Consider the following 12,464-nt stretch of genomic DNA (forward strand, 5'->3'; position numbering starts at 1 on the left):
TTGGTTGGTCACGTTTCCTATGTTTTCGAGTCGGAGATAGTTTTACACTTTATCTAAGACATCACACCACACAAATCCCTAGACTATTGTCTTCGAAATATATAGAAAAAAAGGAAATAAATCCCGTATCAACTGTTTTTTATTGCTAACTAACCTATTTGAGAGAGTGACTTTTATTACAGGAGGTGGACCATTGTGTTTTGTGTGTGGGCGTTGACTATTTAACGATAATCATTGTTAGTGGAGCGGTTTATTAATTTATGTACCAGTCCTCCTCGTGATCTTGAGGATAGGAGCATGGAAATGACTAGTATTTCTTAATAAAATATACATTGTGTGATAACTAAATGTGAGAAGATGGTAGAGGTTAGCATAAGATTATAAAGTGCAAGGGATTAAGTTTCACAATTTCTTGTTTGACGTACACCAGTAATGTAATAAACTTTTGAGAAGAAAAGAGACATCACTTTGGATTTCAATTTTTTAATGCTTCATTGTTAATTTAACAACACCTCGCATACAGTTACATTTTATGTTCTGATAATAAATCTTTGAAAGATCAACATATACACTGATTAGCATCAGTAACATGGTAGATAATAGTGTCAACATGGACTTTATAAAAGTTTTTATTTCTCTAATTACAGAGCATGCTGTCAATCCAGGAACGAGGAACTCCTAAAGTTTGCTAGCGAAAAGATGCCCTCTCTAGCTTGAGTGTTGGCTAAGGTACTTCTTGAATCAACCCTTAGACTAAGCTTTGCTGTACTTTTTGAGAATTCACAGTCATAAAACTAACTGATGGTTGAATTAAGTCTTGTAAATATTGACTTTAGGTAGCAAGCTTGAATCCCTAAACCGTTGTCCTATAAGAAGTAAATATTGTTTTTATGGGCAGTGCTCTTGTTGGATAATTATTAATGTTTTGAGTTTTTTTTCTAAAAGTTTTGTTAATTTTTTTCCACGGAATAACTGTAATTTAAATAAGTAAACATCGTGAAAAGTGTGGTACTCTTTCAGTATTCTGATAATACGGTAAGAGCAGTTAGTCTCAATAAGTCTATTTGCTCTGCCAGAGAGCAACGTGTTCAGTAATAAATAGGTTTAGATGCAAGTCAACACTTCAGTGAGAACATCCTTCAGTGTGTAGAGAATGACATAGTTTCTGTAAGTCTTCACCACATCATCAGTTATGGTTACACTCTACAAAAGTAAAAAAAAAAAGAAACATTATTGATTAAAATTTCATGTCTAAATATTGGTTTTATTTTTTTAAGTTTTTTCGCTATGATAGTGTTGAAAATCACTGTAAAGATCCTCTACTTATGCTTAATTTGATGTTTGGCAACTTGAATTTAGTAAGATATGTAAGAAAGTTAAATGATGCATGTAAGACTCGTATGAAAAATTAACACTTGACGCCAAACACTACATTTTCTAGAGGTTTCAACGAAGACTGAGAACGGGATACCTCTTAGATTCTATACCGCTTTGGGGTTCGTATTTCTTTTTTAGTTTGCGTTTTGCTTTATGTATCCTTTACAGTTGAAGGAATGATTATCATTTGAATCCTTTTTTTCTTACCACACGTTTGTTATTGACCATCGCCTGTAAATATGCTTTAGTATAATGATCCAGGCTCGTCTCTGAGATGTGCTGAACAGTGGGTATTGCGGCACCAGTCTTCGTTATCTAAGATTTAACAAAGGGTAAATATTAGTGGCGGAAAAAAATAGGCAACACTGACAATTTACGTTTCTTAGCACTGGGCTTCAAAGCCGGGACAACAATATTTTGAGTCTGCTCAGCTTGCTAGTCTTTGACTATTCGCTTCCTTTCTAAAGCCTGTGCGATTTTTATTTCGTCGAAGTATTGCGACTTAGCTACTTTATTCCACCATCAGTGAAAAAAATGTAAGTCTCCCCATAAGGGAATTGTTATATTAGAAGGAAGGTAACTTACCTCGCGTCTCACTCTCCACACTGTAGTATTTAGGTGAAAACTGGTGTCTTTGAGTGCACTTGCCAACACTTTGTGCTGAGATCCTTTAGCTTCCTCATATGAGTAAGCCAAGTATAGTGGATGGATGAAGTTGTAAAGGTGCATAAAAGCAATCGAAAAGTTGTCTTTCTTTTGCTGAGCAGAACCAAAAAACACAGAAATTATGCAAATTGTTATCATTTTATAGTGCCAGTGACTTACAGAGGAGAAAGTTTTGTCAATCATTTACCATAGTTTGGTGTTATACTTTAGTGCCAGTGCCTCAGACCCCTACGCGTCTGGAGAAATCCCTCGATCTTGTTTCTCTTTTTTGCCTTGTATTTGGCTATTGCCTCCGAGTTAGATTGATAAATAACCATGCTTGAAATGTGTATCCGTTTAAAATGTCCTTCCGCTGACTGAAAAAAGACTTTTCCTCAAAAAAAAAAAGTCGAAAGGTGAATTTCTTCATACTCACAAGATCTGAGGAACATACAGTCGTGTCAGCCACGCCAAGAATGAGGGACGTCTCCTTTAGATCCCAGTTAGAAGCTATGAATTGATGGACCTTTAACATCTGCGGATAAAATAACGATGTTTTGCTTTAAAAAATTCTGAAAGTAGTGTTTTACAAGCAGCTTTACTTCAGAAGTAGAATCAAGAGAAGAAATATGTGAATACCTACCTCTTTTGTGGCGTTGGATCTTGATGGCATAAGTGAAAGTCTGATGACAATTTCAGCATCACTTGGTCGGTAACTCGTCGGAGCTGTCCAAGCCACTGCGCTCATTGTGGTTACTATAAATACGGCAGCGAACAAGTACTTGCAGAATTCCATTTCTAGTGAACCAAAATTTGATTAGCAAAGTCAGAGTAGAATCCCACAGAGTATAATGATTCACATGACAAGGGCACTCCTATCATTTAACGCAAGCTGCGAGGAATCTTTTGGTAGCTAATTCGTTACTTAGTCTTCAATAATTCCTGGTCGCTTTTGGTAAAGATTTATCCGGAGGAAAGTCAGGTCGAATTTAGTTTCCCTTAGGTTGAATAATAAATGGAAGAAGACATGTCTTCAAGAGGGATGTTTTAAAACCCGTGTGAAGAAAAGGTTTTAAAGTGTAAATTCCGTTAACATAAATTTCCAGTCTCTTAATACAGGGTATCGAGAGATGTAACTCCTCACTTTCACAATCAATTCGACTTACCTTTTCTCCTGATTCAAATCTTGCCTTGGCTTCTTTTGCTGTATCTAGAATAAATTGAAGGTGAAGTGCGTTTTGACTGACTCTTATACCAAACCAAAAGGAAGCTGTTTTATCTTAGGTGTATTCCTGGTTAATCATTTTCCGTTTTTTTGTCGTTCGTTCGTTCTGTAAATGAATCATTTTGAATTCATAAGTTTTGAACCGTGTTAACTGTTCCTTCCGTAGCAGTCTAACAATCCATTCTTGTTTTTATTAAATGGATTTGGTAAGTTATGTTTGGTATGCAGTAATTCTGACTCCGCGAAACTAATGCAACTTCACAGATTTATGCTATTTCGCATGCAGTATAAATTCAAGGGGCTGTAAATTCCATATGGATGTTGACAAATTATTTGCGTTAGGTAAAACAAATGCTCCTTATCGGTTTACAACAATCCAGAAAGTTGTAAAGCCCCTGGAAAACTAGGTATCCGGGAAAATTTGATTTAACTGGTCACGATCCTGATTTTTCTTTATGGATAAGTGGACTTCGTTTATCGCTTCCGCCTCTTCAACGGCAATGCACCAAGGTTCTTGGTAAGAAAGGAAACAATCACTCAAAAGAAAAGCGTGACAACAAATATCTTAAGTATCTCATCTAATCACGAGATTAGACGAGAGGTAGTACAATGAGAGACGAATTAATGTTATTGTGATGTATCATTATCGAAAGATATTTTGGCTGGTGTTTGCTTAGACACATCTTTGAGAATTTTATCATCAAAAGCGCGTGCCGGGCCTTTCAGGTTTAATGATAAACTGAAATATTCTCAATGTGAGGTTCGTGTTGACGTAACTTTATTTTCATGTCGTTTGATGCACAAAACCAGCCGCTATCACCGGAAATGGGTGATTAGTTTATGGGTTTCGCCCGCTCATTGGTAAGAAGCGTTCTATTTGTATTTTGTCACTGTTCTTCGTAATATCAAGGATGGTGGAGTCGGAGGAATGAATGATTTGTGGCAATCAGTGCTTTGACAATACACCAACAGATAATTTCGTGGCATAAGAGGATAGAATTTGTCATTTGAATTTTCTCGTTCTTTGATCATAATCTTAAATGACTAGAAACAGAAAATAGAGTTTGTATACAGTGAGGGATGAGTTCTTCCTTCTTGTTACATGTATGATTAAACGTTGTGATGGTGAGAGAACACTAGTACAGATAAAATAATCACGACCAAACAACGATCATTCACACTGTGTGTATCGGTGCCATGAACTGTCTATGCACGGCATATGTCCATTAAACATGCCAGTCGCTTTTATAGAAGACGTAGAATCCGTGCTCGAAAGTTAGGGCCCCCGCAAGTATATCCTAGCCTTTGCGTGAGAAGCTTGGCGTTTTCCGCGTGCTAGAAAACATTAAAAGGTAAAATGTTTTAAATATGGGGCTAACAATAGCTGCAAAAAAATCCTTTATTTTTGTTTAGATCTATAGCGTTAGTTGTAGGATTTCAATATCGTTCCTTATGAAAATGTATTCAGGAAAATTATGTCTAATATCGTTGATTTCCTCAGTTGATGCCTTAACAATCCTTTTTCATCTTCACCGGTAAACGTGCAAATTTCCGGTTTTCGTAAAGTGTCTATTAGTAGTTCTTGGACGATCGCCAAATAAGATTGTGACAACATGCACTTTATCATGACACGTACCATAAAGTAGATATTAGGTTTGGTTCATGTTGAGTATGTTCATTCAAATTGACGTCATGTGTCTGATGACGCGGAGGCGGCGTTTAAGACTTAATCTTCAAGTCGTCCAGTCAAGGTTTAGAATTACAATAACACGTTTGCAAACCTCACGCTTAATGGAAGTTCATCATTCATTTGGACTTTTTGATTGAGTCTTGTCGGAAAAACCTTCTCTCGGTTATGCCAGACGTCAGTAGATCCTATTTCGTGTTTTCCAACTTGGAGATAAATTCTCATATAATCTAAGGCATCACTGTACATAGTTATCATCTTTGTTTAAAAGAGAATAGGCGAATGGATCGATAAATACAGAAGTATAAGTAAATGTAATGAACTATAAAAGAAAAAGGAAAGAAAAACAAAGACTACCCTGATTTTTGTATGGCCGTGTACTACTAGACGATAATCGACTCGAAATACCATTCTTTGCGGAGTTGTCTGTAAATAATATCTACCAGTCTCTCTCGTGATGGCAAGGATAGAAGCATGGAAATGAACAGTATTTCCCGATGAAATACATTTTATGATAACTTTGTTTCAGAGCAGTTAAGCCTCTATTATCTCTGTGAAATGTTCAGCAAGCATCCGTGGACGATAATCCTACTCTTGTAGGTTGGATTTGTTTGGTCTTTTGTTAACGAGCGAAATTAAGGCTTTCGTGAATTTTTACAGATACCACAATGTATGAGGAAAACAGAACACACTATCTGTTTTTTCAAAGGCTTTATTGTTAATTTAACAACACCTCGCATGTAATTTGCATTTTATATTCTAACAGTGAATCTTTAAAATACAATGATTATCATCAGTTACACGGTAGATACTGGTCTCAAAATGGACTTTTTCAAATGTTTCTTTCTATATTTACAGAGCTTGCAGTCGATTTAAGAACGAGGAACTCCAAGTCAGGATAAAGATGCCCTCCATTTTTTGAGTCTTAGCTAAGGTACTTTTTGAATTATTTTTCATACTGAACCGGTTTTTTTTTTTATCCTCCTGAAGAATTTTTCCTTAATGAATACTGATTGTTATGCAGTAATTTTGACTCCCAGAAACCAATGCGATTTCACAGATCTATTAAGGAAAAACGCGTTTATCTTACAGTGTAAATGGGAATGGCAATGTAATCCATTGATAGATTTTAACAACGTACTTGCTTTTGGTCAACTAAATTCTATTTATCGGTTTACAAATATCCCGAAACCATAAAAGCCCCTGAAAAAGAGGGCATCCGAGAGATCTTTAATTTAATTGATCACAATCCTGATTTTTTTCTTTGCAAGTCGATCTCGTTTATCGTTTCCGTCTCCTTAATGGTAATGCTCTATCAAGGTTCCTGGGAAGAAAGGAAGAAAAGCTGCGTTCATAGCTGCAATCAGGAAAAGTGAAAGCGTGACAACAAATAGCTGACGAATCTTCTATCATTATAGAGCTTAAGAGAAAATAACGAGAATGAGACATACCATGGTTTATTGTTTTGTATCATCATCTGTAGATGATGTGTCTGGTGTTTAGCTGAACGCATATTTGAAATGTTTTTTATTCAAGGGCGTGCGGGGCCCTTAGGTTAAATGATCACTTGATATATTTACCATGCGACTTCTGTGTTGTCGCAGGGACCAAGACAGCCGTTATCACCGGAAATGGGTCATTAGTTTACGGATTTATGTCCTTAACTTGATTGCTGATATGCGATGTGTTTGTACTTTGTCACTCTTCTCAGTAATAAGGAATACGTCAAGAGGCAGTTATCTAAATTAAAGTCATGAGCAAAATATCCCATTTGGTGACTTGACGTTACATGAACAGACGACTTCAATTTCATTCTTTGAATGTTGTTGTTCGATATTTACAATTTACCATCCCAAGGAAGGGAGAATTGACTTCGAATATCGCGAACAGATGATTTCTTCCTTCTTGATTTAATCAAAAAATAAATTATAACGGCGACAAACCATATGTGACCTGAAGACGACCTTCATGAAAAAAAACACAGTTATGATAAATATAAACAGAGCGCATCTGTACCCTGTACTATTCACGAGATGTTCGTTAGTGTGCTAGTCGCTGCTACAAAGCACAGACGAGACAATTATGACTTTCTTAAGTGTATCCCACCCTTTGCATGAGAATTATGGCGTTTGTGCGTGCTGGAAATATTAAAAGGTCAAATGGTTGTCTTAACTTGATGTTATGAATACTGGGCGATCAACAGCTGACAAGACAATCCTTTCTTATGTTTAATAGTTTAGTGTTACCTTTAAGTTAACAATACCATTCCCCTGAAAGCATATCCGGGAAAACTATTTTCTAATCTTTCTTTTCCTCAATCGATGCATCAACAATCTTTTTTCATTTTCACCGGTAAACGTGTAGATATCCGGTTTTGGTAAAGCGTTCATAACCTCCATGTACGTTAAGGTTCCGTTCTTACTTAAACGATCAGCGAAAGAAGAGTGTGACAACAAGCACTTCATGACATGTATCATAATTTATCAAAGAGAAGAGTTGCAAAATTGATGACTTATCCAAATATATGAACTTCATATATTCATTGTATCTGATTTATCATCACAGGTTTATTACGAATCAACTTAACGGCCTGTTCCCAGTTGGCTTGTTAGCTCAATTGGTAGAGCGCTGCACTAGTATAGCAGAGGTCAGTGGTTCGAATCCCGTACAGGCCTGATTTTTTTCAGGTCTGATTTTCGCTATTGCATAAATAGCGCTCTCTACTGCGAGGATCGTGCATCATACGTATCCATATGTGTTTACTCAGTTTGACTTTATCTGCGTGTTAAGGAGTCTGCGCTTTCTATATTTTCGATTTATCATTCGTTTCTCTATTTTTAGATCTTGTTTCAATTCTAGGAACACCTTTTCTTGGTTATGTATGACATAAGTTCTGCTTCTTATTTCCCAACTTAGAGATAGGTTTTCTCTTTATGTAAGGCACCACATAAATAACATTTCTTTTAATGAAAATAGGCATATAGATCGATAAATAGACAAGTTTATATAAGTAAATGAAATGAAGTATAAATGATCAAGAAGATAAATCCCGTATCGACTTAACTTTATGTCTATTTGACTTGATTGAGAAAAGTGGCATTTATTACAGGAAGTGGATTGCTCTTTTTTTCTGTTTGTAGCCGTTAACTACCCAAAGGTAATCGACTTGAGTACTTTAAATAGTAGTGTGGTTTATTAAAAGTCTGCCAATCCTTCGTGTGATCTTGAGGATCGAGGCATGGAAATGAACAGTAATTGCCCATGAAAATACTCGAAATGATGACTAAATTTCAGAGAAGTCAAGCTTCTATTTTGTCATTATCTTTGTTGGTTGTCTCAAATCTGAATGCATATTGCTTTTCGCTCGTATGTTTGTTTTTTTTTCAGTTGTGAACGAGAGAAAGTAAGGCTTTCACAGTAATGTACAACATTTTGTTGGAAAAATAGGCCACACTTTGAATTTCAATTTTCTAACACTTTATTGTTAATTTAACAATATATCGTGTACAGCTACACTTTCTATCGTAAAAGTAAATCTTTAAATGATCAACATATACACTGATTATCATCAGTAACACGGTGAATAACAGTCTCAATATGGACTACTAAAAATATTTCTTTCTATTTTACAGAGCACGCAGTCGATTCAAGAACAAGAGGCTCAGAAAGACTAAGTCAGGACAAAGGTGCCCTCCACTGTAAGGTACTTTTCGAATCATTTCATAGAATCATTCTTTTCGAGTCATTTCTTTCTTTTGTGCCTCCTAAGAATTGCTATTTTATGGAAAATGATAGTCGAATTAAAATCTTAAAAAGCTTCAATTCCTGTTCTCCTCAATTTATAACTATCGCTTTGTTGGGCAGTACTCTTGTTAAATCGTTGAACAAGTTTTGAGTTTCTTGTTCGGTTTCCTAAGATGAATTTCTAAAAAGCAAATCTTTAAATACGTAAATATAAAGAGATATCTTCCAATGCAAGTCATAAGTGAATAATTTGCTCTGCCAGAGAGCATTTCGTTCAGTCACATAAATAGCTTTAGATGCAAGTCAACACGTCAGTGAGAACATCTTTCAATGTGTACAGAATGACATAGTTCCTGTAAGTCTTCACCACATCGTCAGTTATGGTTAAGCTCTGCAGAAAAGAAAAAAAAAAGGATATTATTGATTAACACTTCGTACATTTATATTCAATATTGCTCTTTTAAAGTTGTTACTGTGATGGTGTTAAAAATTATAACTATCTTTGCAATATGCTAAAATTAAGTACCTTGAAAGTTAAATGATGCATGCAAGGAACATATTGAAAATAACACCTGCGGACTGTCTCGATAGTCCAGGCCTTGACAACATTAAGAGTCTCTTAGGTTTCAAAGATCATTGAAAATTTCAAATCTTAGATTCCATCTGATCTTACAGTTAAAGAAATGCATATATCCCACAGTGATATTATTTTTCTCTTACCACACGTTTGCTATCGACCATTGCCTGTAAATATGTTCTACTGTAATGATCCAGGCTCGCCTCTGAGATGTGTTGAACAGTGGGAATTGAAGAGCCAGTTTTCTTTATCTGCGATTCAAGAAAACATAAACATCAGTTTTTTCATATTTATACACGGAAAAAAAAAGGCCTGCTTACTTATAATTACATTAGCATTCAGTTTTAGAGGCGGTACAACAATATTGAGTCAGAGTTCTGTGAAGGAAAAAAGACAATTTCTTCACGCATCTGGGAGGATTAAACCGTTCGACGCAATTATTTTCGGACTTTTCGCAGTCCATTTTGTTTAGTCTTAAGCCATTCTCGGTCCATCCTGGTCCACTCTTGGTGGTTTTTAAGTCCCTTCATGAGGGAATAGTTCATTTTAAAAGTTACTTACCTCGCGTCTCACTCTCCACACCGTATTATTGAGATGAAAACTGGTGTCTTTGAGCGCACTCGCCAACACTTTGTGCTGGGATCCTTTAACTTCTTCATATGAGTATGCCAAATATAGTGGATGAATGAAGTTGTAAACTTGCATAAAAGCAATGGAGAGGTTGTCTTTTTTTTGCTGAAGAGAATTAAAAAACCCGAAATTATGCAAATATTTAATAGATATGTAACAGTGCTAGTGACTTACAGAAACTCAAGTTCTGCCAAACGTCTTGTCATCCTATGGTGATTTCTGTAATGAGTTTTCGTCAAAAAATTTACTGAGTATTAGACACCTGTTTGCAGGCTTAAAAAAATTATTTTGAAAACTGAGCCAGGAAGTGCGCGTAAAAGAGATCAGTAAAATGTGATGTTAAACAGTTTAAAAATTTTTAATCTAACTTAAAGTAGATAAAAAACTTGAAGTTCCCAATACTTACCAGACTTGCCGAACATACTGGTGTGTCAGCCACTCCAAGAGCCAGGGGCGTCTCCTTTAGATCCCAGTTAGAAGCTATGAATTGGTAGACCTTCAACATCTGTTGATAAAATAGCAATAGTTTACCGAATAAGCAACTTTGTAAGGATCGTTTCACGAGCAGCTTAATGGTGAAGTACTATAAAAATATACTTTGATGTCCTACCTCTTTCGTGGCGTTAGCTCTTGTTCGCATAAGTGACAGTCTGATGACAATTTCAGCATCACTTGGTTGGTAACTTAACGGAGCTGTCCAAGTCACTGAACTCATTGCAGTTACAATAAAAAGGGCAGCGAACAAGGACTTGTAGAATTCCATTTCTGGTAAGCCAAGCAAATTGTTAGAAACGTCAGCGTAGTGTCTTGCAGTATGATTCACTTTACACGACACTCGTATTCTCTTACACAAACTTTGATTTCAAAAGCTTGAGTAGCCTATCCGTCTATAACTTCCCAATGGTTCATGGTTGCTGTTTGTGTAGACTTATTTGAGGCAAAGATGGGTAAAATCATATCCTGTGCTGAATTGTAAATGGACAAAACATGCCTATGGAAGTGTTCTTTGGAGACCTCTTTAAAACAAAGTTTGCGACTATACATTCTGTTAACATTAACCACATCTTACTTTTACTTTAGTCTTTTCATCGAAGGTAGAGGGAGCTGAGGAATGTCAGTTCTCTTTTAAGATAATCATACGACTTACCTTTCTCTTTTAAGTATCTCTGGCAGATAGACGTCTCTGATTCGAAATCTTGCGTTGTTTTTTCTAGTTGTGTCCAGAATTAGTTCAAGGGAAAGCGCGTTATAACTGCCTTTTATACAGAACAAAGAGGAAGCTGTATTATTGATTTGGATCATCTTTTCCTTGATCTTTTTTTATCAGGTACATTCCGGATGACTCAGTTTCTCTACTAAACTCGTCGTTCATTCGTTCCGTGGGTGACATCATTTTGAATTCATAAACTTGTATCTTTTGAACTTGTCAACTGTTCCTTCCTTCACAGGCGAACACTTCATCCTTGTTGTATCAATTCCTTTTGTAGTTTATGTCTGGTATGCAGTAATCACTTTGCGGACTTCGAGAGACCAATGCCATATCACAGATTTAGTAAAAAAGAAAAGAAACGGTGTAAATGCAATGCAAATAAGAATGGCAATACATTCCATCAATAAATTGTTAAGAATGTGCTTGCTGTGTGTCAAATAAGTTCTACTCATTGCTTTACAAAAATCCCAAAAACTGTAAAGCCCCTGGAAAACAGGGCATCCGGAAGATGTTTAATTTAATTAGTCACAATCCTGACTTTTCTCTTTGTAAGCCGATCTCGTTTATCGCTTCCGCCTCTACAATGGTAATGCTCCTTTTATTAAGGTTCCTGAGAAAAAAGGAAGAAACGTCGCGTTGATGGTAGTGATTAAGAAAAATAAAAGCGTGACAATGAATATTTGACGTATGTTATTTCGTCATAGAGCTTAGAAGAAAACAAGGAGAATGAGAGATGCAATTTTATTGCTGTGTATCATCACCGATAGATAATCTGTGCGGTGTCTGGCTAAAGGCATCTTTGAATTGTTTTTGTCAAAGCGCGCACGGGGCCCTTACGGGTTCAGTGATCACTTGATATATTTATGATGCGACTTCTGTGTTGACGTAACTGTTCATTTTCACGTCAGTTGAGAGACGAAAACAGCCGTTATCACCGGAAATGGGTCATTAGTTTATGGGTTTAGGCCCTTGATTGCTAATATGCGATGTATTTGTACTTTGTCACTCTTCTCAGTAAAAATAAGGATACGTCAAGGGGAGTAACCTAATTAAAAACATGAGCAATGTATCCCATTTGGGGACTTGACGCTACATGAACAAATTACTTCAATTTTATCCATTGAATTTTGTCGTTCGTTATAAATAATTTACCTTCCGAAGAGAGAGAAAATTGGCTTTGAATATCGTGAACGGATGATCTCTTTCTTCCTGATATAATACGAAATAGGTTATGACGGTGTAAAAACCATATGTGACCTGACGACGACCTCTCACAAAAAAAAAAAAAAAACACAGAAATGATAAATAAAAACAGAGCGCATCTGTACCCTGAACTGTTCACGCACGGTTTGCCTGTTCGTGTAGAATG

The 12,464-nt window shown here is 36.2% G+C and overlaps 2 protein-coding genes across 2 annotated transcripts; both read right to left on the reverse strand.

The window, feature by feature from the left end:
- Positions 1-978: 978 nt before the first annotated feature.
- LOC148741862 (uncharacterized) lies at positions 979-2,818 on the reverse strand. The gene is made up of 5 exons (XM_088760470.1): positions 2,666-2,818; positions 2,459-2,557; positions 1,963-2,136; positions 1,585-1,692; positions 979-1,203 (listed from the first exon to the last, which is right to left on the reverse strand). The coding sequence occupies exons 1-5, from the start codon at positions 2,816-2,818 to the stop codon at positions 1,105-1,107; spliced, it is 633 nt and encodes a 210-aa protein (XP_088616596.1). The 3' UTR covers positions 979-1,104.
- A 5,245-nt stretch (positions 2,819-8,063) lies between these two features.
- LOC148741863 (uncharacterized) lies at positions 8,064-10,800 on the reverse strand. The gene is made up of 5 exons (XM_088728578.1): positions 10,496-10,800; positions 10,292-10,390; positions 9,817-9,990; positions 9,399-9,506; positions 8,064-9,069 (listed from the first exon to the last, which is right to left on the reverse strand). The coding sequence occupies exons 1-5, from the start codon at positions 10,646-10,648 to the stop codon at positions 8,971-8,973; spliced, it is 633 nt and encodes a 210-aa protein (XP_088584704.1). The 5' UTR covers positions 10,649-10,800; the 3' UTR covers positions 8,064-8,970.
- Positions 10,801-12,464: the final 1,664 nt, after the last annotated feature.

This window comes from Stylophora pistillata, chromosome 1 (assembly GCF_964205215.1).
Source record: "Stylophora pistillata chromosome 1, jaStyPist1.2, whole genome shotgun sequence".
NCBI lineage: Eukaryota > Metazoa > Cnidaria > Anthozoa > Scleractinia > Pocilloporidae > Stylophora > Stylophora pistillata.